Source organism: Catharus ustulatus, chromosome 10, assembly GCF_009819885.2.
Source record: "Catharus ustulatus isolate bCatUst1 chromosome 10, bCatUst1.pri.v2, whole genome shotgun sequence".
Classification (NCBI taxonomy): Eukaryota; Metazoa; Chordata; class Aves; order Passeriformes; family Turdidae; genus Catharus; species Catharus ustulatus.
In genome coordinates this window covers 13,631,905-13,659,883 of record NC_046230.1, presented here as the reverse complement: position 1 = coordinate 13,659,883, position 27,979 = coordinate 13,631,905, and the positions used below count along the sequence as shown (strand labels likewise).

Sequence of the window (27,979 nt, the reverse complement as noted above, 5' to 3'; positions counted from 1 at the left end):
ATGCTCGGAATTTTCAGTTCTTGGAACATGTGTCACATTTAAAGACAGGGACAGATCAGTACATGTAAAATATTCTGCTAGGACATACAGACACCTTTTTAAAATGTTACCAGTTGGCATCCAGACCCATGGGAAACAGCTGTCATCAGCTGAAAGCAAACAGACATATATATTGTTTGTGTGGGAAGAACTCTTCTCTTCAAAAATTCCTGAAGTAAAATTCTGATTTTCTTGGGAAAGAGAACAAATGTAAAATCCTAGTTATTTCTTCTGCCAGGAAGCAGAAGCAGTCAGTTTTTTCAGACATTACTCCAGGAATGATCTCCCAGGAGTTCAGGAATGGTGTTGTATGATATGAGTAACCTTTGATTATATGGTACTTGTGGGTTTGTTTCCTGGCTCACAGATTTCTGCAATTCACGTTGGTCTCCTGTGGAAGAAAAAGCTTTTCTTAATGTAGTCACCCTAGAGTACTTTTCTGTTCCTCTTCCCCTGTACCCTGCTAAAATGACAGTATACAAAATTAATCCTACGCTACTCAGAAAGGAAAGAAATAAAAATGTGTGAGGTGGAAATGAGCATGTCTGAGATGAAAGGAGCTGAGAACAGGAAAAGCTTGAGATGAATGTGGAAAGTTCTTTATAGAGGGAGAATAGAAAGGGGGAAGAAAGCAGCCTTACCACAGTGTCTTCCACCTGCCCAAGGAATGGTCAAGTTATATTTGTTTCTCAAGAGATGAACAATAAATCAACACAAATAAATTGCATTCAGCATCTCCAATGTGGTATTTCTACTGGCTGGTACCTGGAGGAGGAGAGGGCTTGTGTGCACTTCCACCTGAATATGGTGGCATATTTCCCTGCCAGCAGGGGTGGGCACTCCCTCAGGTATGCCAGTTAAGTCATCTGGCTCCTGTCTAAACTGCATCTGTGACATGGCCACCTCCCTAAAGCATCCTCAAATTAGTACTGAAACAAAGTAAAATAAAAAAAAAATTGGTGATATGGTTTAAGTCCAGCTGTTCCACTATACGATTCTGCATTGCTGATTGGGCTGGAGGAAGCAAGCAAAGAAGAAGGGTCAGGAACATCTCAAGTGATGGTGATCCAGTAGAGGAGATTGGGGGACCTTGTGCCAAAGTGGTGAAATCACAGTATTATTAATGCAAATACTCTAATTTTCTTGGTTTCAGTGAAGATGTGTTTTCTCTTATTATGCTATGCTACTTATGACTTAAACTTTGCTTAGTGCCATTTTCCTTTCTCTCTCATTTTTTAGGGTAAACACTGCATTCTTGATGTTTCTGGTAATGCGATCAAAAGGTTGCAGATTGCCCAGCTGTACCCAATCTCCATTTTTATTAAACCCAAAACAGTGGAAAATATCATGTGAGTAAAAATAAAGTACTTCAGGCTAAACTGTTTGGGACTGTTGTATTTGAAAAGCCAGTCACAAATTATATGCAGACAAGTGTAATGTTTGTGTTTTAAATAATATTTAATTCCCAGAGTTTAGTTTTTGGTGACTTTAAGATGTGGCTTCTAATCCAAATTAAAGTGCTTGCAAACAAAGGTCATTGTGTTAAATTCCATGCAACATAATGCCAGAACAGCTCATTTCCACTACAGTCCTTGTTTGATGTCTTTAGGATTTAATCCTTTCATTAGGGTTAATACAAGAGTTTAAAACTTTAAAGACTCCAAGTATTTGATAGTGGTTTATAAAAGGTATAATGTTTTCACTTTCAGGGAAATGAATAAACGCTTAACAGAAGAGCAAGCCAGGAAGACATTTGAGAGAGCCATGAAACTGGAGCAAGAATTTACTGAACACTTCACAGGTGTGTTTTGCTTGTGATTGCTCACTTTCCAGAGCTGAAATTTTACTGCTTGTTGTAAAAATAGTACTTGCCTAACCACTGAGATAGTGAGCTTTGTTTTTCAGGTAATCTGTGATTGCTTTGAGGTATAGCACCATCTTAGTATCTCTACACTGATTTCACTTTGATCAATTAATTTAATATTAAAAAATGCAAAAATTTACTGGGAGCTTAATTTAGGTTTTAAAAACTCTAAGACTTTCTACCATTTTCCTGAGTATTGAAATGCAGATGTTTGCTTTGTTGATATCTTGTACGCTTAAAGCTTTTATTTGCAGACCTGAAATTGCTCAGGAAAGCTGCTTGTAGGAAATTGTTAATTACCTTTTTTTAAAAAATTTGGAAGATGATCAAGCATAATGGTAAATGAAGCCTCTGAAAATTGAGCACTACAGCATTATGGTACTTAGGGAATCAAATTTGTGCCTGCCATGGGCCTCACTGTAACCACGAGGGATGGGCTGCAGTCACTCAAAGCGTGCTCATTCTTTGCATTGTAGCTTCTGACACGGAGAGATTGGTCAAGTCATGACCTTCAGGAGCCAGGAAATGAACCCTGCCTATTCCTATCCTGACAGACAATTGTTCCTTTCCTTTCCTTTAGTTCTCTTTTGCAGTGTTTTTGTGTTTGCTGCCCCGTTCACTTTTATTCTGTGACATGACTTTTGCCCAGTTCTTCTCCCACATCTTAAGTGGGCAGAGCTGTGAATGCAGCAGTCTGTTCCTGCTGGGCAGAGACACAGGATGGGCTGGTCCCTTCACAGAGGAACCAGTACATTCCCTGCCTATTCTTCCTGCTGCCTTATTCTCTGCATTTAATGCTACACAGTTGTCAGTTTATCCCAAGACTGTACGTTGCCCTTCCTATAGCTCTCTATCGGTCTGCACCCAGAAAGTCATGGGACTCTCAACATACCTTGAAAATTCCTCCTATTATAGAGCCCCTTACCAAACAGCTTGCAAATGTGTCCAGTTTGTTGTTCAGAAAATGAATGAGTTTATTTTAATCATTATCAGTTTTTAATTAGTAGCTGGTATTACCCCAGGCTCAGGCCATTATATAGGACACTTCTCCAAGAAATTAAGGGACTTAAATTGTGATGTTTCAAAAACCTAAAAGGCTTTTTGAGTGCTCAAGTGTTTAGATCCACGATTTTTCTCCGGAGTATAAGGCTTGCTGACAAAAGAAGATGGTCAGACGTCTCTCCTTGATAATCCCGTTCAAGGCAGAAATTCTTTTCTGAATCTTTTCAAGATACTTGAAGCCATTACAGATCCCAATTACAATTAGAAGTCTGCCACTCATGAGTCAGGTGGTAAAACAAAGTATGAGTGTTCCCTAATCTGTTGGAAAGTACCACATCATATGTGTGCAGTGAAACCAACTTCATCAGCAGGTTCTGTTTCCACAGACTTAAACTTTACACTAAAGCACATGAAAAGCACATTCTTTTTCAGCTTTGAGGTTGCAGAGGTTTGGAAGAGGTGTTGTTGAACTTAGCAGGAGAGAAGATGCTGAAGCCTACGGCCTATTTGCCTTACAAAGATATTCCTAATTCTTTCTAGTGCACTGTTGTGCTGTGATCATTATACTTGGCCTGTAACAACGGAGCAGCCTCCTCCCACAGGCAGTACAGCAGCACATGGGGAGAAGGGTTTTAAGAGATAAGAATGGAATGGTAGAAATAAAAGGGAACTAATTTGCATGAAAGCAAAGCTCAGAAGCAGCAGTACTCTATTAATGCACAGAACAGTGAGTCTGACCTGCCTCCAAAACTGTCTTTCATGCTAAACTTTACTTCTTGAATTATTGACACTGGATTGTGACACTAATTAAAAAGAAGTTGCTGTCTCACAGTGATTACTCTTCCAGGCTAAAGTGTTGGTAAGAACAGCTCAAACTTCATTTTCACCAGACTATACTTTATTCTGATATGTCAGAACACATCCATATTGGCTCATTTCTAATTAATTTCTAACTTTGGCAAGAATACGTCAACTAACACGATAGGAATGACAACAGATTGCACGTTTAACTATATAAGGAAGCCTCTTGTCTATAAAACTTGAATCTGTTGTCTGGACAACAAACTCCATGAGTTCCTCTTTTTTATAAAGGCAAAGGTAGAGCTAGGTAGACATCTCAAGAACAGCCAGCCTTGCTTCAGGGTCGAGCTGAGGAGTTCATCAGCCTGTGAGGACACAACCCTGTACTTTCTTGCTTTGTGTTGGAAACAAAGTTGGGCCAAAAAGAATACTGGAGGATGTAAATTGACTCAGGCAAAGAGGAACATGTGGCTAGGAAAAGGTTAAAAAACTCATCAGTTGTATGTATATGCTTGGTAGGACAGTGGAAGCCACTTCCTGTCCCCAAGGAAGTGCTTTGTGTGTCCTGCATTACCACTCTGTGCTGCCCTCCAGCACAGAAACCAGGGATGTCCACAGGTGTCTGTTCCTTCAGCAACCAGAGCCCCTCCTGCCACTCTGAGGGGAAGGAGCAGCTCGGCATGGAGCAGCCTGGTTTCTGCACGAGCGAGGGGGGTGATTGCTGATTGCCACATTATCTTTTGCAGCTATTGTCCAGGGAGACACTCTGGAAGAAATCTACAACCAAGTGAAACAGATCATAGAGGAACAGTCTGGTCCTTACATCTGGGTTCCAGCAAAGGAAAAATTATGAAAACAGATTTTTATTTTTCATTTTCTAACTGACATCACCTACTACATCTGACGACTCTTAAGCCCTTCCAGTGGAGCCTGCCTCTAGTTCTCTCCAGCGTGGTTCATACCCTAACCATCACATTCTGCAGTTCCCATAATGCTTTACATTTGGTGTCTCTCTTAGTTTAAATAATTTGTATTATTGTGTGTTGTTGGTTTGCCATTTTTCAAACATGACAGTGGAATGGCCTGACCAGCTATTAGTTTAGGGTGGGGGTGGGAGGGAATTGCTTGGTAAAATTCCTTAATGTTTAAGGGAAAGTAACTTTCAAAGATTTTTCGAAAAAGCTTTATAGACATTCTTTTAAAATTTCATAACAATTGAAAGAAAAGTTGTATTCGAGGAAGTTGTAAATTATGAGTAACTTTGCACGCTTAACTTTAATAGCATGGTTTGGTCAGGGCAATCAATTTCAGGTTTTATTTTCTGAGTTCAATCCTATTGTCATGGTATCTTTTTTTCTTTCCAGGCAGTTAGAAAGAAACTTTCAAATTTTGAGTTAGCATATTCATTAAGTCCCATTACTACTCCTAAAGGGATACTCATTTTCATAATTTCATATGAATATTCTTATAATCTATTTTTTCATTTTTTGCCAATAAAATTGCTAGGGACAAAGATGTGTAATGTTTTTAATCTTCCTCATGAAACACTATTTATAGTGTGTTACAGAAATTCTTTATAGATAATGGTCATCACACTTTTTGAGCCTAAAAATGTGTTTAGGTGCTAGGAAACCTGTATTTTTCAGAGGAATGCCAAATTTCCATTGGCAGTAATTCAGAAAACAGCTGCAGAGATGGTCATTAGGGCAATGAGAGAATGATTCATAGCCTAAAAATGTGTGTGTTCTTAGGGGTCAGATTTTAATGAATATTTTACCCACAATAACTGCCTATTTTGTTATAATAAATATATATATATTAAACTTTCTTTAACTAAACTCTGTAACTATGGGAATTATTTTCTTTACATAGTTGCGCACACGTATAAATATATATATAAAAAATATATATTTTTCTTTTACCACCTACTCCTAGCTTTTTGTTTTGAATAAAAATAAAAACACCAAATTAGAATTTACCTTCCTTAATCATGGAAAAATCAAATGGGCTGTGGTGGCTGGGCATGAAGTCCAGGGAATATTAGTACAAGAAAAAAATACATGCAAGTTCTCCTCTTTTCTACGCAATTCTGGGTGTTTGTCTTCCCCTGTCCCCTTTGTAATATGCATGTCTTAACCAAAGGGAGAATTCAGAGTCAACAATATATTTTTTTTCTGTACATGTTTGTCTCAGATTGCACAGGCATAAGATCTTCCATTTGCAATGCACAAACTTCTGTGCTGAATGTTATGAATAAGTTGTACCAAAACCCTCAATAATGAAATTCTCTAATTCGTATTATTTGGTACCTGCCATTGCTTGTTTGCAACTGATTGTTTTTGAGAGGGATGTACTTATGGCAGTCATGGGGCAGTCACACAACCAAATCAGCTTTGGTTTGTAAAGAATTATCAACACTATCCATTCCATTTGTTAGAAAGAGGAGAACAGCTAATAAACTTTATTGTACAATATATTTGTCAAGTGTGTTTTTAATTATGATAAATACAGGTGGTGTAGCACTGCAGAATAATTGACCAAGACTGTAAATGAAAATCAGGTATTAGAGATACACTGGTGGCCACATTGGGCTACTGAAGTTACTGCATTAAAAGCAGGTTTAAACTTGTGACACAATTATTGCTGATGTTGGGATGCTAATGAGGCTTGCAGGAGGTTAAAGCTGCTGGTGCATGCCCCAGAAGAGTTTCTGGTTTTCAAGATCTGGGAAATCAGGTGTGCTGCCTTTCTGAGAATTCGTGTCAATGAAAGCCCATGGTGTACTGGATTGATGCAGCTTTTCATAAATAATGTCATAAATTTTTAAGATCGCTAGAAGTGTACTCTTGTCTCCCTCTTTGAAAGTGACTGTTTGAGGTGTCTTGTGAGACATCTTAAAAGAGCAACACTACAAAAAATAGAAGGATATGAATCCCTATCAAATCTGCAAACACATCTGAGATCTCTGTACTTCTTTTTACCTCTTTTTTTACCCCATCAGAAAGAGCCCTGTTCAGCTGAGTTGGTCTGTGAGGAATTGCTCTTTCATACCTTGGAGTGTCTGAGTCGCTGTTACTGAACTTTGCCCCCAGGCACTTGTCCTGTAGTAGCCAAGTATCACCAAACACTCCACTCTGACTGAAGTCCACAGCAGTTACCTTGCACAGCTGTCATGGGGGAGTGAAAACAAGTCTTGGACCAGGAAAACCGCTCTGGAGTATTTGCTTTGAATTTTTAGTTTTGTTTGTTTCCGATGTTACCTTTGAGCACTGGCAGAAAAGTTGATTCTGAGAGCCCTGATACTCCTTGTTGTCTAACCTTGTGTAATTATCAGGGTTTTGCATTACTTAGTGTTTCCCTGGGTCTCATTTTTCCAGCATCAGGTGTTGATGTATCTTTGATTCTTGGGTACACTTTGCTGTATTTTAGCATTGTTTTACAATACATGTACTTTACTAAAGGCTTCTAATGTGACAACTAGAGTAATTAGGAAATCCAAATGGCATCATAACTGATGCATTGCTACTCTCCTGCTAGCCCAGTGAAGGCATCATGGATTTTCTTCTTGCCTGATAACCCAACTATTTGCAATTGCTGTACACACACATGCTTGTTCAAGTATTTGTTACCTTCTATTATTTTAAATTATATTATTTCCTTGTTGACATTTTTGCTAAATTGTGCTGAAAACTAGGTTCAGAAATTTAGTATCTCCTTAAAGCACAGATACTCATAGAGTTAAGAATGAAATAAGAAAATTTTCTAAATTCTGACAAACTGTGCTTCTGTGATTGATTAGAGGAGGTTGTGTTTAGAACAGACCTCCTGTACAAAAAGGCTGCTCTTCTGCCTTCTGAACCATTCCCATAGAGGATCAGAAGAACCACAGGAGAGCCCTCATACCAGATTTGTGTCTTACTAATCCTGCCCTTGCAGTCTTAAGCAACTGGTGCTAGAACTTGTCATCTGTATATGAATGTAAGCCCTTGTGCAAACATCAGGGAGAGAGGGCTTCAGATGTTAATCTGGCCGGTAGAAAGGGTACAGGAAGGATCTGAGCAATCCTTGAGTCCTTGAAAACATTTGGAAATACTCTAGTGGCACCAGGTTATTCTTTAACACTTAAGACAACAAAGGGTCAATTAATTTCAGATAGTCTAGGGAGCCAAGAATCAGAGTTCAGCCATAAGGTTTTGTCTGGAGGAATGATTCTCTATTTTTTTGAAATTTTTTAAAAATTGAAATAGCAATTAATTGACTCGGCTGTTGTCTTACAGGTGCTATTCAGGGTTAGAGTTAGCATCCTGCCGAACTGCAGTCAGGTAGCTGGTGAGTGCTGGAGGCATCCTGCCACACTCCCAGCCGTGCAGGGGTGCACAGAGCTGTGTGGCTCATGCTCTCCCTGGGTGTGAGGACTCACAAGACACAGCCCTTCTGTTCCTCAATGGCTTGTATCTAAACAAAGTGTTACAGGCAGCTGCACTTCATTGACTAGTAAGAAATGAATAAAAGAGCAGTACAAATGAGGGTTGCTCTGTGAAAGTTATACTAAAATTCACAGGAGCTTTTAACAGAGATACTGTCAGCAGTTTTGATTCTTTCTGGGAGAGAATCCTTCCTGGGCCTTCTCTTAGACCTTAAAATAAGTCAGAATGATTCAGCTATTTTATAACAATTGCTATTAAATTTCAGGAAATGTGCATCTAGCATGTGCTGTACCACCTGTAGAGTGTACAGGCTTTGCTGTTTTAAGAGCCTGGGCTTCTGATGATGGCTTTATGCAATTTGTGACAATGCTGAGAATGTGGCATCAAGAGACTTTTTATACTCTGCCAGATAAACTGCTTGCCTTGAATCTCCTTCTGCTTCCTGAGCCCCAGGTATAGGGAATTTGTAGATCTCAGAGCGAGGATGTGCTTCCACAGCCCTGCCCCAGCCCTGTGTGCCCGTGTGTAGCAGTTCATTGAGGGAAGTCTGTGGGTGGTGCCAAGGCAGTAGCGACCTCATTGGTGCCTCAGGTATTTTGCAATTTTCAGGTCTGATGTTTTTTTCCAAGTGTAGAGGCAGTGTGAAGAGAGGCATGCTTTCTTTTCCAGTAGTCATTGCGAGGTGACGTGTGCCGAGGTAAGTGGGCTGTATTTATATTGTTGGACAAAGTGCACTGGCAATTGAATGCTGCTGATTTTCACCTAAGACCAGGCTGGAGAGAGCACTCTTGCAGGAGCCTTGATCTCTGGGAGTTCTGAAGGCTGAAAAAAATCACAGATCCCAACATTTTTTACCATGAAGAGCTCCAGAAATGTTTTCTATCTTCTCTTCTTTCATGCTGGTAAGTGTCCTCCAAATGCTTTTTCTGTGGCATGGGAACTCTGTGGGATGTGAGAGCAGAATAAAACTCGAACCACTTCAGAGCCAATCTCATATGGCCAGGAAAATAAACAGAAGGAAGTAATAGAAAAGCAGTAGAAAAAGCTGTATTTAACACCATGTATAAATCTTGATTCATTGGTGTCAAATGTTGTATTTCTTCAGCACTGAATCACTTTTTCTGGTTCAATGGTGTCTGTTTTTCACAACGATGAGCAGTTCTATGACACTTTGTAAAAACAGAAATAATTGCTTTATTTCACTTCTTATGCTCTGTGCAACATGTTGGCTTTCTCCTGTCACTCACAAATTGTATTGGTGAGTGCTTTTAATTTCACCAGAGATGTAGGTGCTGCTTTTGAAGCACTCTTCACTTCTTCAGAAAAGAAATGGTCCTAGTTAATTATTTTCCTTTTTTTCCCATCCATTTTTTTTTCTGTTGAAAGCCCTTGATACTGTAGCAGTAGCAGCTGTATACATAGGCGTTTGATAAGGTGTTATACCATGTAGTAGCATTACTTTGAGGAGTTTTGGGATGTTTGTCAGTGACAGTTATGGGTGTGTTAGGACTCGGAGCGTATTTCAAAAGGAAGTTGCCTGCTTCTTCCATTTCAGGCTTTTTATGTATCTACTGGTAAACAGAAGGGCCAAAATTGAGAATAAACTTGGGTTTAGACACTGACCTGATGTTTTAAGCTGGTTTTCCTTGGCAGTAGAAAGAGAGGCTAACTGCAGGCCTTGTCTGATCAAGCCCAGTTCATATGGGCTAACTTGTAAGGAAGGGGCCAGGATATTGCCCAGATCTGACTTCCCTCTAACAACAAAATTCGGCAATTAAGCAATAAAGACTTGGTTTTGATGAGTGAGGAAAAAACCAAGAGATTCATGCTGTTTCACTATTTCGGCTGAAATAGAGAGCTAAATGAACTTTGTTTCAGGTATATGGCTAATGATTTTTTCATACAGTTCATGCTTTAACTCTTGTGTCTATATGTAAAATCAGAATGCTGAGGCTGAAAAATAGCACTTAGCACACACTGAGATGCTGACTCCTCAGTTTAATTTCTATTTGCTTATGTTTACAAAAAGAAGACCCCAAAACTAAAACCAGAATTTTTCTTCCAATTCCAAGGAATTAATGGTGAAAATTTCACCCCAACAGATGAGGTAGTACAGACATTAAGTTTCTGTGAGGTGTATTTTTATCATGACCTGTTGTGCCTTTCTCCCGACCCTCTTGGTTTTCAGAATTCCTGCAACTCAGAGTTGGGCAGTTGTTTCTCCCTCTACTGGCATATGCTGCCATGAAAGCTTCCTGTAAGCTTTCCAAGTCTGACTTAGTGTTTGTTGACAGCAGTAGAGTTGGCTCTTGTTGCAGAGGAACAGCAAGCCAAACCCACTGTTTCACTATTGGATCTTTTGGCATCAACAGTCTTGTTTAGTCTGCAGGCACTAAGTCAGAAGTTGTGCACCGAGCACTATCGGGCACCAGTGGAGTCATTTTTAACTTGCACGGTCAGATGTGGCATCTCAGCTGCATGGCACTGGGGGGAAGCAGGGGGCAGTTAGAGGTGTTAGAAAACCACATGATAAATGGTTTACAACAGACTAGAGCTTAAAAATGGAAATTGTAGACAAGCAGTGGAATGTTTGTCCCTGCTTACGAAAATGACCGTGCCTGTTTGTCAGTGTAACCCACGCTCGTGTTTCCATTTCACCGCACTGTCTGCGCACGATGACATCTCCCTACAAAAGCAACCAAGTGTTTGTAGCTTTGGCACTTAGGAGGGTGACGTTTGGGGCCACTGAAAGGCACCTTTCTTTGCTAATTAATGGAAATCTCCACTACTCAACATGAGTCTTTTCATTCATGGCTCTGCCCTCCTCTTTTCCTGACTGTGGTTATGATCTCTTATGAAAGACTGTTTTGAAGGGCCAAGTTTACTTTTTAAGTTTTCATAATAAACCTAGTGGCAAGGCTTTTGAGCACCTAAGGGCTGGTGCAGGACTCCAGATACTAACAAGCAATACTTGAGACAGGAGCTGTCTTTGGACAGTCTCTTTGGTCTTGCAGCATGCAATTTTAAATCATAATTTCACGTACTTTTAACTTGATTAAGATGGTATATTCTGCAAGGTGTTTAAAACAGTCTGGATGGCCTGATCAATTCTATGCTAGCTGTATTTCTTATGTTAAAAACAAATGCCATTGGATTTCAGTTATCTGAGTCTGATCTTGTGGTCAGTCCAAAAAAAGTAAAGTATTCATGTTAATTGGAATGAAAATGGGAGTCATCTTTAAGGACTCACAGTGAAGTGAGCCCTGATTTTTTTCTGTAGAATGAAAGTTTGTCTCTAAATGGCAAGCTCTGTTACAAAAGTTCTGATGTGTTTTGTAATATTTTCCCTTGGTGTTGTGTTTGCAGCTTTCAGCCTGGAGCGTGTCCGCTGGTGCACGGTGTCTGAGCAGGAACTTTCCAAGTGCAATGACATGAGCAAGGCCTTTGGTGAGGCTGGCATCCTTCCCCCTCTGGAGTGTACAGCAGGGGGGTCAGCTGCTAACTGTACCCAGATGATCAAGGTGAGCTGTGAGTGACACCAGTGTCATTAGTTTAATTTCTCCATGTGCCTAATAATAATCCCCTGGCAAGGTGCACAGTTCTGTGGTGAATGTGTGGCCATCCAGGCAGCTGACCCTCTGCTTCCTGGCATTCATGGTTCTGACAAATCAAGGAATATCTTTTTTAAAAAAGGCACTGAGGTATACATATGAATTTGGATGTCAGAATGGCCCCATGTCATTTGTCTGGCTACTCACATACGGCCAGTCATTAGGAACACAGCTAAGGTCTTAAATATTTCCTCCTAAATTGTAATCTTTGATTTGGGAGTTGTCAGATTTATTTAGCAGATATTTAAGAAGGGATGGAGCTACAAGATGCCGACAGTAGTTAAAGCTGTGCTGCTTAGCCTCTAAGTAGATTGTATTTCCATAAACTCTGGCTTGAACTCCCAATTCAGGGTCCTGTTATGGAAATTGTATAAACACATGAGCTGAGTGTAATCAACTCTCCCAATACTGAGTACAAGAGAGAGGCAAAGCAGCAAGTGGGGTGAGCAAAGGGCAAACCTCTGTTTTAAGCTGTATTAATTCAGCTGTCCAGTATGTGCTCACTTTCTAAAAGGAGCATGCCTCTGGGGAAGGTTTTAAAGACTGTGAACATGTGGATTTGCAAAATGATGTATACAAAATAATTCCCTCCTTTGGAGAGGGTAGAAGGTAAAAAGTGGATGTTGGAAGAAGTGTGGAGGCAAGTAATCATGGTTGTCAGATAATCACTAGCAGAGTGTGGGGAAGGGAAGGCTGGCTGGCTGTGCTAATAAAGAATGTTCTTTGTAGATATGCCCAACAACCAGGTTTTGTGGAGATGCAGCTTGTCAAGGACAAGAGGTGCAGAGCAAGGAAAGGAGATCTGAGAGAATAGTTTGAAGGGAGATGAGACAGATGATTGTGTGGCTAGAGAACAGGAACGTTTCAAAAACTGATATCTTGTAATTTTTGTCAATGAAGCAGAATGGTTGACTGACTCCTGACACTACCTCATTGCCTCTTGATAAATACTGCTCTTGAGCAAGGGTGTCAAGACTATTGAAGAATGCTGAGAACAGATACTGATACAGATGTGGATTTTACCTTGGAATTAGACAGGACATTTTAATGTCAGATCTTCCCCAAACCACTTGGCTGATTGCTGCATTGCACAGAGGGACCTGTTAGACTCTGCATAGCAGATTATATGAGTGGCTGATGAGTGTCTGCTTCTGGAATACAGAGCTCACAGAACTGCATTTGCAAGCCATTGGAAATAGCAGGCAGGCAGACAGCATGAGTAAGTTGCTTTCTGATAAAATGAATTTTCACTGTAAGGCTACAGACAAGACTTTGTCCTTTAGATCTTCTTTTTTCCCTCTTGTGCTAATAATCTACTAAATATTCAAGCAGGCCTACTCTGTGTAGGACTGTGTGGAATCCCTGAGTTGGCATCTGCACTGAACTCTGATCCTTGAAGCCAAGAAGGGAGCAGGACACAGGGGCTGAAGAGGCAGATGCTGTTTTGTAACACTGCATAACTTGGACTTAGACCTGTGAATGTGTTAGCACATGGATAAAGGAAAAAGCCTTTTTGATTGAAGGTGTGTAAAAATTAAGAAATACCTGAATATTTAACTAGGGAACCTGACAATATTTAATGTGACCAGAGCTGATTTTCAGCAGGTCTTTAAAGCACTTATGTAGGTAATTGTCAAATGTTGTGACACACAGAAATAAACTTCCTCTGTAGATAGTGATGAGAGTATTACTATCACATGTATACTTACTAAAAATTATAGGTGAGTCCCACGCTTTTGTTAAATTTATTGGCAAATGCTTGCTGGAAAAAAATAAAGCCCACACTGCTGTATCACATCAGCAATAATTGTGTGTTACTTAAAGGAGAGATCTGTGGCCTGAAAACTAATTCATGTTAAGTACAACAATAGACCTTTTATGTCTTGTTGTGCTATTTTTGCAAAAGCTATTTATCAGAGGCTCTGCATCAAAACAGAGCTCAAAGGTTCCACTTTTCAGTCAGAAAAGTGCTATTTCCTATGAAAATATGGCCCTATAACATACCTCATGGTTTCTGTGACAGTCCTTTCCATTTTTTCTGCTCTACTTCTGAACTAATTCTCCCTGAATTAGCCTTCCAACTCCCACCTCCTCTCCTGACCAGTGTCCCTCCTAAACCACAGGTTGTGTTTGATTCCTACACTGTCCTGTGCTCTGACCCTCACCAGTGGAATATCACATCTGGTTATTCAGAAAGATTGTGTCTGTTCTTGAAGATGCAAATATCTCCCAACCCCAAATACGCTTCAGGTTCCCTTGGATTTGTTCAGCTCTCATTCATGAGAAGCAACTCTCAGGACATCTGTTGTTTCAGCTAATTAATGAATATCATCTTTTTTCCTCCTTCAAGACAAACAAGTAAAAGATTTCAAATTACATGGCAACTTCAAATCTGGTTTAGAGTCAACATCAGCTTATTACCTGCGCTCTCACACAATCCCTTTAAAATGTTCAATCTCTTTATGTGGCTCAGCCTGTGAGAAGTTGCTGTGGTGTGCTAGGCAGAACCAGCCCTGCCCTGACCAGTGCTTTGCAAGCTCCCAAAGGGATGGAGAAACGAAATTACCCCTCCAGGGCCAAACCAGAGATTAAGCAAACTGATAAGAAACTTGGAATCAGCTTAGAAATGCAAAATGTCACACTGCTGATTATTTCTCTGCAGTATCTTGTCTCTGTGTGAAATGCCCTCTCCTGGCTCCCATAGGTCCAATACACAGTGGGAGCTGGTTCTGCTGCCAGGGGTGTGCACAGCAGTTCTCCTGGCCTTGCTGCTGGGGGAACCCCCATCCTGTGCTATCCAGAGCAATCCTGCAGCAGTAGCAGGATCCCAGCAAGCTTGGTGTACCAGTCAGCAGAAAATATGTGGTGGTGTTGGACAGCTTCCCCAAAGTGGATGCCTCAGATTTGTATTCTCCCAGTTTGAACAGTCTTTTTAGATACTTTCCTCCTTTTCCTTGACACCTGCTCCCCCACTCACAAAATGCATGTCTGGCTTGTGCTGAGCTACAAGCCAGCAGACTGTAAGGGTGCTTTGGAGCGCACTTTGGCATTTGTAGCCCCAGAAGATACTATTTTGAACTATCTGTGTATGATCTAAAAATGTATCTACTTTATTTAAATCTTCAAGCTTTGGGGCACTAGCTACAGAGGTGAAAGAAATTTCAAATTGCTGGGCTTTTAAGATTCTGCAGAGAGCTGCAGCATCCATCTTTAAGGTACCTTTTAACTATTAAGACTAGTGAAACCATCATTGTGCAGGGGTGGTTTCTGCATTGCCTCTGCAGGAAGGCAGTTTTGAAGGTCTAAAATCCCTCTTGGTAAGAGCTGTTCAGAAATTCATGTGCCCTTAAAATAACTGGAAAAAAAAACCCCACAAATGCATATTAACTAAGGGCCTCTTCTAAATGCATGGGTACTCTGGTTATTGATAACTGCTGATAATTAAGTTTTAACATGTATTCTGCCCTTGTGTCTGCACAGGATGACTTGGCAGATGCAGTGACCCTCAACGGCCGTTTGATTTTCCAGGCTGGAAAGGAGCATGGTCTGAAACCTGTGGTTGGGGAAGTATATGATCAAGGTATAATCTGACTAAATACCTTTTAGATTACATAAAATGCATAAGAAAAAGCTTGTATTTACTGTTTGCATTTTATTTGGAGTCTTCTTGAAGACTCTAAACAGTGGGTAGTGGTCAGATTCCCTCTTGGTTGCTCCTGCCTGTAACAGACTGTTTGGGGAAACAGGAGACACAGGGCTGTACAGGGCTGAGTCTGCCCTGAAGCATTTGGGTCAGAGAAGCTGTTCATGTCATAAGCTTGGTGGGTTGGTTTTTATTTCGTTTTTACTGTCTCTTTGCTTTCTGTGTTCTCTCTTCCATACCTTTCAGATTAATGAATTGTTAAGCATAAATCACTAGGTTTATTTCTCAGTCCTATACATTAGAGTAATTAGATTTTGTTTTTACTAATGTATCTGCTGGAAGAAAGGAGGTACCAAATTCTGCTTCTTGTCTGGATGACCTTAAGCTTTGAGTTCCTTCCAGGCAGAGACTCAAGTGGTGACTTGTCATTCTAAGGGTTCAGTATCAACACATTTGTGTAGTTCAGCGTTGGATGATGCCTCCCTAGCTTCAAGATGCAAGGGAAGGGAGAGCTCTGGAAGCAGTTTGCAGGCAGTGATGTCCCATCATTCTGCTGTGAGATGGAGCTGGATTTGTTTTGTAGCTGAGTCTTAGTGTTACCTGGCCAAAGGCATCCTCAGAAGTGGCTGTTGGTCAGTCCATAGGCTCTTGGATCATCTGCAGCAGCCCCCCACCCCATTTAACACATCATGACTCTGGTGAGGGACCTGTACTTTGGCTTCTCAAAACCAAATGAACCTCAGGATCCAGAGGCTGACTATCTCCATTAGTCAGGCTATGAGCTCAAATCAGTGAAAAGTGGGAGAAATTGAATTATTTCTGATCTAAATAAAGTCAGATTGAATGATCTTATGATCACTTCAAACCCTCAGCTCTTGACTCTGAGTTGTGTTAAACTGTAAAACAAAGAGAATGAAATCAGCTGTGATTCTCCAGAGACATGAGTTGACTCTGCTGTTACAAAATTAAGAACAACTGGGGAATAAGTTATATCAGTTTTAATTCAATCCAAATATATTTAGAGTCATAGAAAACTTCTTGAAACGAACCTCACTTCCAAAGCAGAGTGACCCCCGAAGTTAGAGCAGATTATCTGTGGACTAACTCTGTCTGTTAATTGTCTAAGACAATTCACATTGAAAACACTATTGATTCACAGTCAGCAGGTTCTCAGCAAGGATGCGAACACAGTGACTTCCTTGTAGGTAGGGCAGGCACAAGAGTCCAAAAATCAGTGTATGTCACCTGTAATGCTTCTGTGGGGCTGCTTAGGTTGCTTCTCTTTCTTCCTGTGCTGCAGAGATTGGAACTGCCTATTATGCTGTGGCTGTGGTAAAGAGGAGCTCCAACATCACCATCAACAGCTTGAAGGGCGTGCGCTCCTGTCACACAGGCATCAACAGGACTGCAGGCTGGGATGTGCCCGTGGGTTACCTCACTGACACCGGGCGCCTGGCAGCAATGGGATGTGACCTTCCAAAAGGCAAGAGTTACAGGGCAAAGATCTCTTCAGCAATGCTGAATGGTCTTGGGACTGACTCTGTGTGTGTGTACAGAAATGTGTGACTCAGCTGCTGTTTTGTTCTTTGACTTTGATGCTCCTTGTACGATCCTAATGTAGGTGTGATAAGGACTGCGGGGTTTTGGTTTTTTTAAACTTGGAAATTATCTTCTAAGAAGAAAATAACTTGTACCTTCAGGGTCTTTTTAGAGATGTACTGTGTGGATGTGTTAAAATGAAATTGATCTTGTTTATTCATGCTAAAAATGCCTCATTCTAATTTTGCATTTAGCTGTAAGTGACTATTTCAATGCAAGCTGTGTTCCTGGAGCAAATGGTGTGAACTATCCGAAATCCCTCTGTCAGCTCTGCAAAGGGGACTCACAAGGACAGAACAAATGTGAACGAAATTCCCAAGAGCAATACTATGACTACAGTGGTGCTTTCAGGTAAAAATCATGTTTATAATTTTTTTTATTGCTGTACCCTCTCCATAGTCATCATGTTCAGGCCTCACTGAGAGTAAACAGAAGCTACAAAGCTTCCAGTTGATCTTGTTAGAAAATCGGTAGTTTTGTTAGGATAGCCATGCTTTTAACCTGACTGATCAAAAGTAATTCTTAACCCACTATTTCAGGTATTCATATATGAATATTAAAACCAAATGGATATTTAGGACATATACTGGGCAGGGAAAGCCCACTGCTATTTGCTTTGTCCAGCAGCTGTTGACACAATCTGAGTGTTTCAGCAAGCTTTACTGACTCATTTTTCCCTGTAAAACCTGATGATCTTTGGAGCCTGAGAGCTGAACTGCTGCCCTACTTGGCTATTTCAGTTATCCCACCTCAGCTGCTCTGAATTATCGAGTTGTTCTGCCCTCCATTCTTGCACACCACTCTTTATTTTCCTCCTTTCTGTCTGTGTGCTGTGTTGCAGCTCCCAGTCCCTGAGTCATAGCATTAACAAGGGCAGAATTTGCTTATGAGAAACTTGCTCCTCCCTGCGTATTCCCCAAAGGATTGTGTGGCTGCCTGGACAAAGAAGGTCATGGTGTTTGTCCCAGGCAGCACTGAACATGCTGTTCATATTCACCAAATGACAATGATAGTTTACTTCATGCTCTAACAGCCACTAGTCTCTGCCTTGAGCAAAACTCTCAGCAGAAGGAAATAGGTCAGTGTCTGTGGCTGATGGAACAGAGCACAGAGCCCTTGGGCTGTCAGCCAGCAGTGGCCAGAGCACAGGGGTTTTATAATGCATCTTTGTGGTTGGATTTATATTTATTAGGTGTTTGGCTGATGATGCTGGAGAGGTCGCTTTTGTGAAGCACAGCACTGTGCCTGAATATACAGATGGTGAGTGATTCTGAAGCTTGTTGAATAATGGCTGCAAGGTCTGAAATACAGCGTTTGTAATGACAATATAATATCAAATCTTTGATGTATTTTGAATTAAGGAATCAGCAAAAAAATGCTGAAATAGTGAAAACCGATTTACCCTCTGAGAAGTGCACCAGGAGATGGAGATTTTTTTTTAAATGTTTGATAGTTTCAGTATAAGGTGAAAGGTGGAATCTTAAGCTGCTTCTGGAAAGAGACCTTCAACAGCAGAAAACCTTTTTACCTAGACCTGGGCTGTTACATTGCTCCAGCCTGGTGAGGGATTCAGTGGAGGCTAGGACAGTGTTACCCTTCCCTATCTGGCACTATGTGAAAACTACCTTGAGCATAACATTGCTTTAATATCATGGATGTGTCTGACCCAGAGGAAAAAAACCAAAAAATGCTGTATGTGATCATAAACCCGGGATGCTCTTGATACTGTTACAGACCTCAGTACATCTCAGTGCAGTCTCACAAATGTTACAGGACTGAAGGACCACAAAGATGCACTGTGCAGTCAGGAATAGTTCAGAAATGCTCGGGAAATGTGTGTTCTGCTCCACATGTGCAAGTGAGGCTTGGAGCAGGCTTGGAGCCAGAAGCATCAGCCCCACCTGATGTCTGTTCCTGAAGCACATGCTGTCTGATTCCAGGGAGAAGCCCTTCTTCCTTGGCCCAGCAGTTCCGCTCCCGGGACTTCCAGCTGCTGTGTCGCGATGGCAGAAGAGCTGATGTGACAGAGTGGAGACGCTGCCACCTGGCCCGAGTCCCCGCTCGCGCTGTGGTTGTGCGGCCCGACACAGACGGGACAGTTCTCTTCCGGCTCCTAAACCAGGGACAAGTAGGAGGCTGTTTCTTCATTACTTTTTAGGAGGGCTCTCCCAACTGTCTAACCAAACTGAAGACAGGATATCTGAGCACCTTTGGCTCTGCGGGGTTTGCAGGGGTGTGGGATGTCACACATCCCAGATAGAGCAATGTGAGACAGGTGCTTCTTTCTTCTTTAACATTGCAGCAAAGATTTAATGGGATGGACGCCAAGTTTCAGATGTTTGATTCTGCAGTCTACGGTGCCCAAAATCTTCTGTTTCGAGATGCCACCACAGAGCTTGTTGCAATCACAGCTCAGAATTACCAGGCATGGCTGGGTGATGACTATCTTCATGTCATGGAAGCCCTGAGCTGCAACCCCAACAGTAAGTTGTGTGTAGATTCGTCTTTATAAGCAAGAAAAAAGATAGCTGATAACACAGATCATCTTGATTATGCTTCATTTTCTTCTCATTCTTGGAGTGTTACAGCAAGATGCCAGTCTGATCTTTGAGCACAGGCAAAGGTCACTTTTCAACCTAGAAACAATACTGCATTGCAGAACGTTTTCCTGTGCAAATTGGCCAGCTTTTTTATGAGATGCAGGCATTTTCTACCCTTTCTTGGTGTATGAGAGGCATTAATCTGGTAAGCTGCTACTGCTGCCTGGTACTTAATTTCTTACCTGGTGACAAGGGGAGATAATAATGTGCTGCTGTACAAATCTCCAGGTAGTCCATAAAAATGGATTAATGGATCCTAGCAGAGGATTTCTTCTCTAAGCTGAGGGAAACCCTCAGTTGATCTTTATTGAAACATTATGGTCTTTCCTGCTATCAGAAGAAAGTAGAAATTACTTGATACACATTCTGGGAAAGTCAGAAACACAAGTTGCATTAATCTTCGCCTTAAGAAGCTTAAAAATCCTTGCAAATGAGCCTCCCAGATGTGATCTGTGCTGTGGCAAAGCCCCTCACCTTCCTGATTTGTCTCTTCTGGGCAATGCTCTGTGACTGTCAGATGTGAGGAAGCTTGTGTTCAGGGTGGCTCTTTGCTGCACTCAACTGCATATTATAGCTGGGTTTAATGGTCAGTAATTTTAAGAATTGTTGTTCCTTTGCTATGGAGAGGTTTGCAGTGTGGACTTTACTGCTTACCAAGTAAGTTCCCTGGTTTCTGGTCAGGTGTAAGTCTGAGCTGGAGGGATGGGGAGCAACACAGAAGCAAATATTTTCAGTAGCATGTATGGGACACATGTGAGAGTGGGCAGTGTGAATCCTCACTGTCTATTGCACAGAAAGTGAATGTAGCATTTGCTTTTCAATTTTATGCAGCAGTGCCAGAAAGCCTGAACTGGTGTGTTGTATCCACTGAGGAGATTTGGAAATGTGGTGAAATGGCTGTTGCCTTTAGAAAAAAGAATTTGAAGCCAGCAATTCAGTGTATTTCAGCCGAGACAAAGGAAAAGTGCATGGAGCTGATCCAGGTAGGCTGCTACAATCCTTGTGCCATAAACCAGATGAACAGAAGCTGATCTCTGCTGGGTGGATGGGGTTAGATATGTCCACTCACTTTGGTGACAAGTAGGAACACTGGATTTCAAGATGATTCTTCAGCAGTGTGATGCTCTTTTGCTGTAAGCCTTGCCCTTCAAGGTGCCAGAGGTGTGACCATAAAGGTGTCATCATTGTAGCAGGGAAAGTGTGTGCTGGTTTTTTTCACAGATATCTTATATTTTATTTTTCAGAAAAAGGAAAGTGATGCTGTAGTTCTGGGTGGAGCTGATATTTACACAGCTGGGAAGACATATGGCCTTGTACCAGCTGCTGGAGAAAGTTACTCTGGTAAGAAGATCCAGAAACATAAATATTGACTTTATTTTTCCAGGTTGTTTGAAAACAGCACTTAAAGCATAGTCCTTTGTTCCCAGCACAGCTGGGAAAGCTGCTTTCGAAGGAAATAAGAATTATTGCCCTCACATCATGGATAGAGGAGGACATGAGATGAGCCTCTACAGTGAGGCTACTTTCATCTGTCCTGCTGCAGGACCAGGTTGAGTCTTTGGCAATTTTGAGTCTTTTACCTCTTCATTTGTTTTTTGAATTCTGAAAGAAAAATATTTTCAGTGGAAAAAAATAGTATTCACCAAGTCAAAATATTTTTAAGAGAAGCAAAAATACAGAAATTGCACAGTAGATTCTAGTTAGAAGCAAATTCTTCCCGTCAGTGTGGTTGCTTGAGAGTCACTGATTCAAAGAGGGCTTGTGTCCACAGTGTCACTAAGGCAGAGTTTAAATTTGCTGCCAAATTCATAGAAAGGTTGATGCAGGTTTGAAGTTTTCACATAAAAATAACTTCTTGAAGAGATTTGCTGAGTTGCTTATGCCCCAAACCTTCTTTTTCAGAGGGATGTATTTGTAAGAGCTGGTGGGAACAAGAACACTTTCATCATCTTGTCTGTAGATTAGTCAGCTCAGGTGTGTAGCAGTACCAGTTTACAGACCAGAGGTGAATGCAGCAGTGAGGCAGTAGCAGTGCAGAGTAATTCCATGTACCTCCATGCTGCCTGACTGCTGGTGCAATTGAAGTTGCCACCTTGTAAGTGTAATGGATCCACAGATGATCACTGAGCTGTGGGAGTGCTTAAGGGAAGCTCTAATGTGTTGTGGTTTTTTATTTTTTTTATTTTACAAGCTAATGACAGCAGCAATGCATACTATGCTGTGGTGTTAGTGAAACGAAATCAGTCCAATGCATTCACCATCAGTGACCTGAAAGGGAAGAAGTCCTGCCACACAGGATTGGGGAGAAATGCTGGATGGAATATTCCCATTGGTATACTAATTAAGAGGGGGATTATTAAGAACAAAGCCTGTAATATTCCTCAAGGTAAGACAACAGTATTACATATCAAAAAGATAGTAATAGTCTAATGATAAACTTTAATTAGGGAAGTGGTTTTTATATTTCATAGCTCTTTATTAATTTAACAATACACTGTTAGTTGTCATATCTCCAAGCTGACCAAATCCAGCTCTCAGCCTGGTAAGTGCAAGTTGTGCTTCAGCCTTCTGAGCATCCTACTGTCCTTCCACTGTATTAGCTCTAAACTGTCCATGTCCTTTTAACACTGGGAGCTCAGAGCTTGCCATAGATGTCAGAGGAGAACCTTCACTTCCCTGACTATTACCCCAACACACCCCATTATCCTAAGCACTGATGATCTGTCCCTGTGCCCCTGTCCAGGATTTTATTGCATTTATTTTCAAACTGTGTTAGGTGACAAAAAAATGTAGCACAACAAGAAAAAGATCTGTGAACATCCTAATTTTTCTTATCTATCACCTAGGAAGCTCTTTGGTTTGATTACATAGTCAGCTAATAGTGCTCTAAAATATTTTAGAAGTTCTAGTTTGTTAATTCCAGTAAGGTAGCTATAACTTGTATTTCTAGTGTTTTACTGAAACCTGCACTGGTTGTAACTTCATGATGTTGTATCTGCCTTTTTTTGTGAAGAGGCCACACTTTTCACTCCTTATATTGTTTTTGTCTTTCCCCAGCTGTGAGTGAGTTTTTCTCTGCCAGCTGTGTGCCCTCAGCTGAGCAGGACAATTACCCAGCAAAGCTCTGTCAGCTGTGTATCGGAGACGAGAGTGGAAACAACAAATGCAGTGCAAGTAGCCAAGAACGTTATTACAGCTACAGTGGAGCCTTCAGGTAACTGATACCTGCAGGTGTGGTTTATGTGTCAGCCTGCCAAAATGCAAGGAGCACCTGGTTTCCATCTCAGTCAGGAGACAGAGGTTATTGTTGCTGCAGCAGGTGCCATAAATGAGGTGGGATGTGTGTCCCCAGATGCCCTCACCAACGCAGGTAGGGCATAAGGCATTACATGGCTCACCACACAGCCTTTGCCAGCTTCCTTGCAGGGAGCCAGGTGGCCAACAGCCCAACCCACACAGAGCACCTTGTGATGACCAAGTAGATTGTTGTTGGCCTCCAATCTTGCTTTAATCTGGTGGGACAGGGAGTCTGCCACTCTGCATGGGCAGCTCATCCATAGGGAGCTCTAGCAGGGAAGCAGGCACACAGTAACCAGGATATGGCTGCTGTAAGTCCTTGCAGAGAGTGACAAGCTCATGATGGGGAGCCTGGAATCTTCACTGCTCTGATTCATTGGTGGCTGTAGCTGAAGGTAGATTTCTGTACAGCATAAATAGCTATGGCCAATGTTCAATTACCAAATCCTTTTCAAAACAAAGTATGTTCAAAATAGAGGGGGGCAAACATAAAATGGAACAAATACTTTGTGCAACAGTGTACATGTACAGGTGGGCCATACCCAAAGAAACTCTTAGATATGGAAGGAGCACTTCCTTTTCCTGACCTTCACCTCAAAAGGTAATGGTGCATGTAACAGCTGGCAGAAAGTTGCCTTTTTCCTTCAGGGGAGGAGGCTTCAACAGCAGCTGCCTGGTAAATAATGAAGTGTTAGATTTGGATAGCTACTTTTTGCAAATCTATTTTGTAGAGTCCAGCTGCTCTGCTGGGTACATGCCTTGCAGGCAAAATCCAGATCGTCTGCTCTACTTCATAGATTAACAGAGCCAGCTTCCAGTCACCAGATGAATGAGCAACAAATGCTGTTACAGGCTGTGTGAACCTTGCTCATAATTCTAAGATTGTGCATTTGATAATAGTGCCCATACAGTCAAATTTTGTATGGAGGTCACTTTTTGTTTTTAATAGAGAAGGTGCTTAATTCATTGAGTGATATGGGAAGTTTTAAGTATTTAAAAGAGGAGTATTTGGGTGAAAAAATGGATGACTGTAGTCTTCTACAAGGTAGGGGTAGGTCTATCTGTGACACTTAGGAGATCCTCTCTGAAAAAAGAATTAATTATGGAAGGTGATTCAGATGGACTTAAAATTCAGATTTCCAGATTCCTTAAACTCTGGCTGTCTTCAGACTAATTTGATGGAGGTGTGAGAGGCCATTCAGTTTGTGTATATCCCACTGCCTGGGGCAAATTAAACTTCACAGAGTAGTAAAAAATCTGTTAGGAAAGCTTTTTCTGATGGGGAAATCCACTTAAGACCCCAATGAGTCCTTCTTCTCTGCGTGTCAGTATCAGCCTGAACTGTTTATTAGAGCTATTGATGTTAAACTAGGTGCAATAACTAGAGATCTCCAATGTACAGGGATTCAAGTATTGCACTGAATATGACATAACAGATCTGCTCTTTCTTTGCCCATCTAATTACTGGTCTTTTTTGTTGTTTCTCACACTGCTTCTAATAAATTTTTTTCTATTCTATTCCACTCTTGAAATCTGTAATTCAGAATTTTTTTTTAAGTTTTGTTGCTTTTCTCTCCATCCAAGATGTTAAACTTCTCTTGTTTTTCTTATTAACTTCGGGTCCAGTGCATTTGTTTGCAGGAAGGCCTGTAAAAAAATTGCATTCTAAACCTATGAGTTATTAAAAAATGTGGTTCACATAAAGATCCTTTGAATTGAAAGCATTTATATCTTTGACTTCCTTTAGGTGCCTGGTAGAGGATTCTGGGGATGTGGCCTTTGTGAAGCACTCGACAGTGTTTGAGAACACAGATGGTACTTAGCTTTACATGTGTCTTTATTATAATTAAATTACTTTTTCTTGCTATAAAACATTCATCGCTTGACAATGACCAGTTTCTCTTTTTTTTTTTTTTAATTTTTTTTATTTTCCCCAGGTAAAAACACTGCTAGTTGGGCCCAAAAGTTGAAGTCCAGTGATTTCCAGTTACTGTGTCCAAATGGTGCCCGTGCTGAAGTCACCCAGTTTGCTGATTGTCACCTGGCTCAGGTGCCAGCTCAGGCTGTTATGGTTCATCCAGATGTCAATGTTTTTGCTGTATATGGACTACTGGACAGAGCCCAGGTACTATAATCCATTTATTTTTGGGGGGAGTTACATATGGTCTTGCACAGTCCAAGGATAAAGACAACAGGACAATGCTGCCATATCCTGCCTCATGGCACTGGCAGCATGTGCACAGTGCTCTGTTGGGAGTGTGACACAGAAAGTAAAAAACAACCCTTGTAATTCACCCAGTAAAACCACCCTGGTGCACAAAGGATTTCAACTTTTTGCCCAGACACTGGTTGCAGTAGTAATTTCCCTGGAACTTGAGGTGTTTTCCCATGGCTTTCCCCTGTTTCTGCATTATTTTGAGGTGTACAAGAAACAGAGTACATGCTAACATTTTTCCATTCTGAATCTTCCTTGAACTGCAATAGAACTCTGCTGGGTTTGTTTATGCTGCAGCCATGTACATGGTAAACCATGCAGGCAGAGTGTGCCTGGCTGCCACAGCAAGGTTCCTTCTTCTCCACCCTGAAGTTAATTAGTTCAAAATCAAGACAGAGCAATATTTTCAGTCATGTCTGTAACTCCTGGGCAGCCAAACCCTATATTGCATAACAATATTGAGGCAGGAGAATTTTTTAAAAACTACAGCTCATTTTCCTGATAGTGACTAAAAACACAAAATCACAAATGTTCTTGTAATTGCCAGTGGCAGAATTCTGTATCTGATCTACTGGAGCATCTAAAAGCAAATGCGTAAGAGAGATTCTGCAATTGTGTATGAATTTTTCATCTACAAAACCGTTTCTGTCATCTTTCATGTTGTATGACAGGAACATGGCACTTCATCTTGCAAAATGCTGAGAATTTTTCATTATTTTCAGGTCTACTTTGGAAATAGCAGCAATGGAAATGGATTCAACATGTTTGAGTCTTCAACTTTTCAGGGAAAAGACTTGATTTTTAAGGATTCTACTCTCGAGATTGTGCCAGTAGAAGAGAAGAGAACATACACAGACTGGCTGGGGAGTGAATATATTGAGTCCCTTGAAGGGATGCAAACACCCCAGTGCTCTGGGGCAGGTAATAAGATAACACAGTACTCACTCATGGCTACTGTCATTCCCCTGCTTATTTTATGTCAGATACAAGGCTTGGACTAGCACAGTCCAAGTGGGAACTTCCAGGCCACCTCTGTGCTGCCACCTTCTCTTCAGAAAAGCTGCTGTCTGGATAACATGCTGTGCTACCGTGTGAATGCCTCTTCCTGCCTCTTTGCAGGGCAAGTGCCAACAGCATCTGCTCATCAGGGAGTGGGGTAGGGCTAGAAGCTGCCCCTGTCTGTGTGCATGGGGTGGAATTTGGGGCAGAAACTAGCAATACAGAATCAACATGGTTTACAAGATCAGTCTAAAACTGGAGCATCTCTGCCGTTGTTGCTGATATTGAACCACCCAGGATTCCCAAGAACTGTTAGATGTATACTGGGTTTCCGACCTGTAGAAAATTTCTTGGAAGGCAATGTCAGAACTCCCGTCTAGTGAATTCTCTCTCTAGTGGCCTCCTGGCTTGTTATGTTCAGACTCCACATCCCTGCTTCACACATCCCACCCTATTTCTCCTGAGCTCCACTGCTACAGAGATAAGTGCACAGAGAATGGACAGGCTGTGAACAGAGACCAGTCCAGCTTCTGCCATGGACAAAGTCTTCCACCTTCCAGCAGAAGAAAGTGGGGAAATTTCCAAAGTCACTGGATGAAAAAGATGCCCAGAGAGACTGGAAGGGAGACTACCCTTTGACAGAGAAAAGAACAAAGCCATATGTGAGCATCCAGTGAGTTTATTGACTCTCCACACCCAGTGTTCTCATGACTGGCCAGAGATGTCCTGTCATCTTTAGTTTGATGCAGCATTCATCAAGAACCTCATGAGTGTCCTTCCACATGGAGCAATCCTGAGTGCCTTGTGCATGAAACTTGTATTTGCTGTAGGTGAAACAAAGTACTTCACTAAAGTACTTTTACAGTAGAAAGTACTGGCTGTTGCATTCAGGTTTTATTTTTATCCATAGTTGCACTAACCACAGATCTTGCTGTGCTGCTGGCAGGCACTCTCCTCCTGACTGCAGAGACCACCTCATGATCCTGGGACGAACGGACATTTGGTGTAATGAAAACCTGGTAAAGCCAGATAGTAATCATGTAAATAAGTGAAAATAGCAAATAAACATGAGAAGTAATCACACTTTAACCAGCCTGGTAGCTAAACTACTGCTTTTCTGGGACATGAACATGCCCACTGTTCCGTTGCTCCCAGTTTGTGGGGCTGGAGTGGGAGACAGAGGAATCCCGGCTGTGCCCGCTGGGTGAGTGTGTCTGTGAGGGAGCAGTGATGCTGTGCCCAGCACTCAAACCTGTGACTCCTGGCAAGCTGTGTCCAGCTGCGGCCCCCTCTGTGCTGCTTCTCCTTGTGCTTTGGGTCAATTACGGAACAGCAGCTGAGCAGGAGCTGACATGTGCCCAGGTGGCCGGGAAGGGCAGAGGCATCCTGTCTGGCCTCTGTCAGGAACAGTGCGGCCAGCAGGAGCAGGGCAGTGATTGTCCCCTGCACTTGGCACTGGTGCGGCCACGTCTGGAGCGCTGTGTCCAGTTCTGGGCCCCTCAGTTCAGGAAGGGCATTGAAGGGCTGGGATGTACCCACAGAAGGGGCTGGAGCACAAGTCCCATGAGGAGGGGCTGGGGGTGTTTAGCCTGGGGGACGCTCCAGGGTGACCTTATCCTGCTCCACAGCTCCATGACAGGAGGGCTCTGCTCCCAGGCCGTGACAGGAAGAGGGAACATACTCACAGAACTCACACTCTAAACCGTGCCGGGGGAGTTCAGGATGGACATGAGGAGGAATTCACAGCAAGGGTGATGAGACACTGGAATGGATTGCCGGGAGGTATTTAAGGACAGACTGGCGGCGGTGCGGGCCGGCCCATCGCAGCCCCATTGATCGCGGCCCCCCGGGAGCTCCAGCGCGCGGGGGGCGCTGCGCATGC

The 27,979-nt window shown here is 41.9% G+C and overlaps 2 protein-coding genes and 1 long non-coding RNA gene across 24 annotated transcripts in view; 2 read left to right on the top strand and 1 right to left on the bottom strand.

The window, feature by feature from the left end:
- Positions 1 to 6,180, top strand: part of DLG1 (discs large MAGUK scaffold protein 1) — a 145,373-nt gene extending 139,193 nt beyond the window's left edge. For all 21 annotated transcript variants that reach the window (XM_033069026.1, XM_033069023.1, XM_033069021.1 and 18 more), the window contains 3 exons: positions 1,279 to 1,388; positions 1,749 to 1,840; positions 4,453 to 6,180. In XM_033069026.1, coding sequence (XP_032924917.1) covers positions 1,279 to 1,388; positions 1,749 to 1,840; positions 4,453 to 4,559 — 309 coding nt within the window. In that variant the 3' untranslated portion in view covers positions 4,560 to 6,180. The remainder of the gene's footprint in view (positions 1 to 1,278; positions 1,389 to 1,748; positions 1,841 to 4,452) is intronic.
- A 79-nt stretch (positions 6,181 to 6,259) lies between these two features.
- MELTF (melanotransferrin) lies at positions 6,260 to 27,186 on the top strand. Of its 2 annotated transcripts, XM_033069036.2 has the most exons (15): positions 6,260 to 9,035; positions 11,500 to 11,654; positions 15,225 to 15,324; positions 16,688 to 16,870; positions 17,181 to 17,337; positions 18,179 to 18,246; positions 18,927 to 19,114; positions 19,289 to 19,469; positions 20,418 to 20,569; positions 20,831 to 20,927; positions 21,778 to 21,972; positions 22,644 to 22,800; positions 24,631 to 24,698; positions 24,821 to 25,008; positions 25,821 to 27,186. In XM_033069036.2, the coding sequence occupies exons 1-15, from the start codon at positions 8,990 to 8,992 to the stop codon at positions 26,097 to 26,099; spliced, it is 2,214 nt and encodes a 737-aa protein (XP_032924927.1). In that variant the 5' UTR covers positions 6,260 to 8,989; the 3' UTR covers positions 26,100 to 27,186. The 2 variants fall into 2 exon arrangements, with proteins under 2 accessions (XP_032924927.1, XP_032924926.1); XM_033069035.2 differs by having other exon boundaries at positions 6,260 to 11,654.
- On the bottom strand, positions 26,761 to 27,979 carry LOC117000932. Its single transcript, XR_004418872.1, has 2 exons — positions 27,783 to 27,979; positions 26,761 to 27,113 (listed from the first exon to the last, which is right to left on the bottom strand). It is a non-coding gene; the product is annotated as an uncharacterized LOC117000932 (long non-coding RNA).

Excerpts from the sequence above, each read along its gene's own strand:
- MELTF (XM_033069035.2), top strand. The coding sequence starts at position 11,433 with ATGGCAAGCTCTGTTACAAAAGTTCTGATGTGTTTTGTAATATTTTCC. Across the intron at positions 21,973-22,643 it reads AGCCTGTAATATTCCTCAAG|CTGTGAGTGAGTTTTTCTCT; the intron begins GTAAGACAACAG and ends GTCTTTCCCCAG. Across the intron at positions 24,699-24,820 it reads AGTGTTTGAGAACACAGATG|GTAAAAACACTGCTAGTTGG; the intron begins GTACTTAGCTTT and ends TATTTTCCCCAG.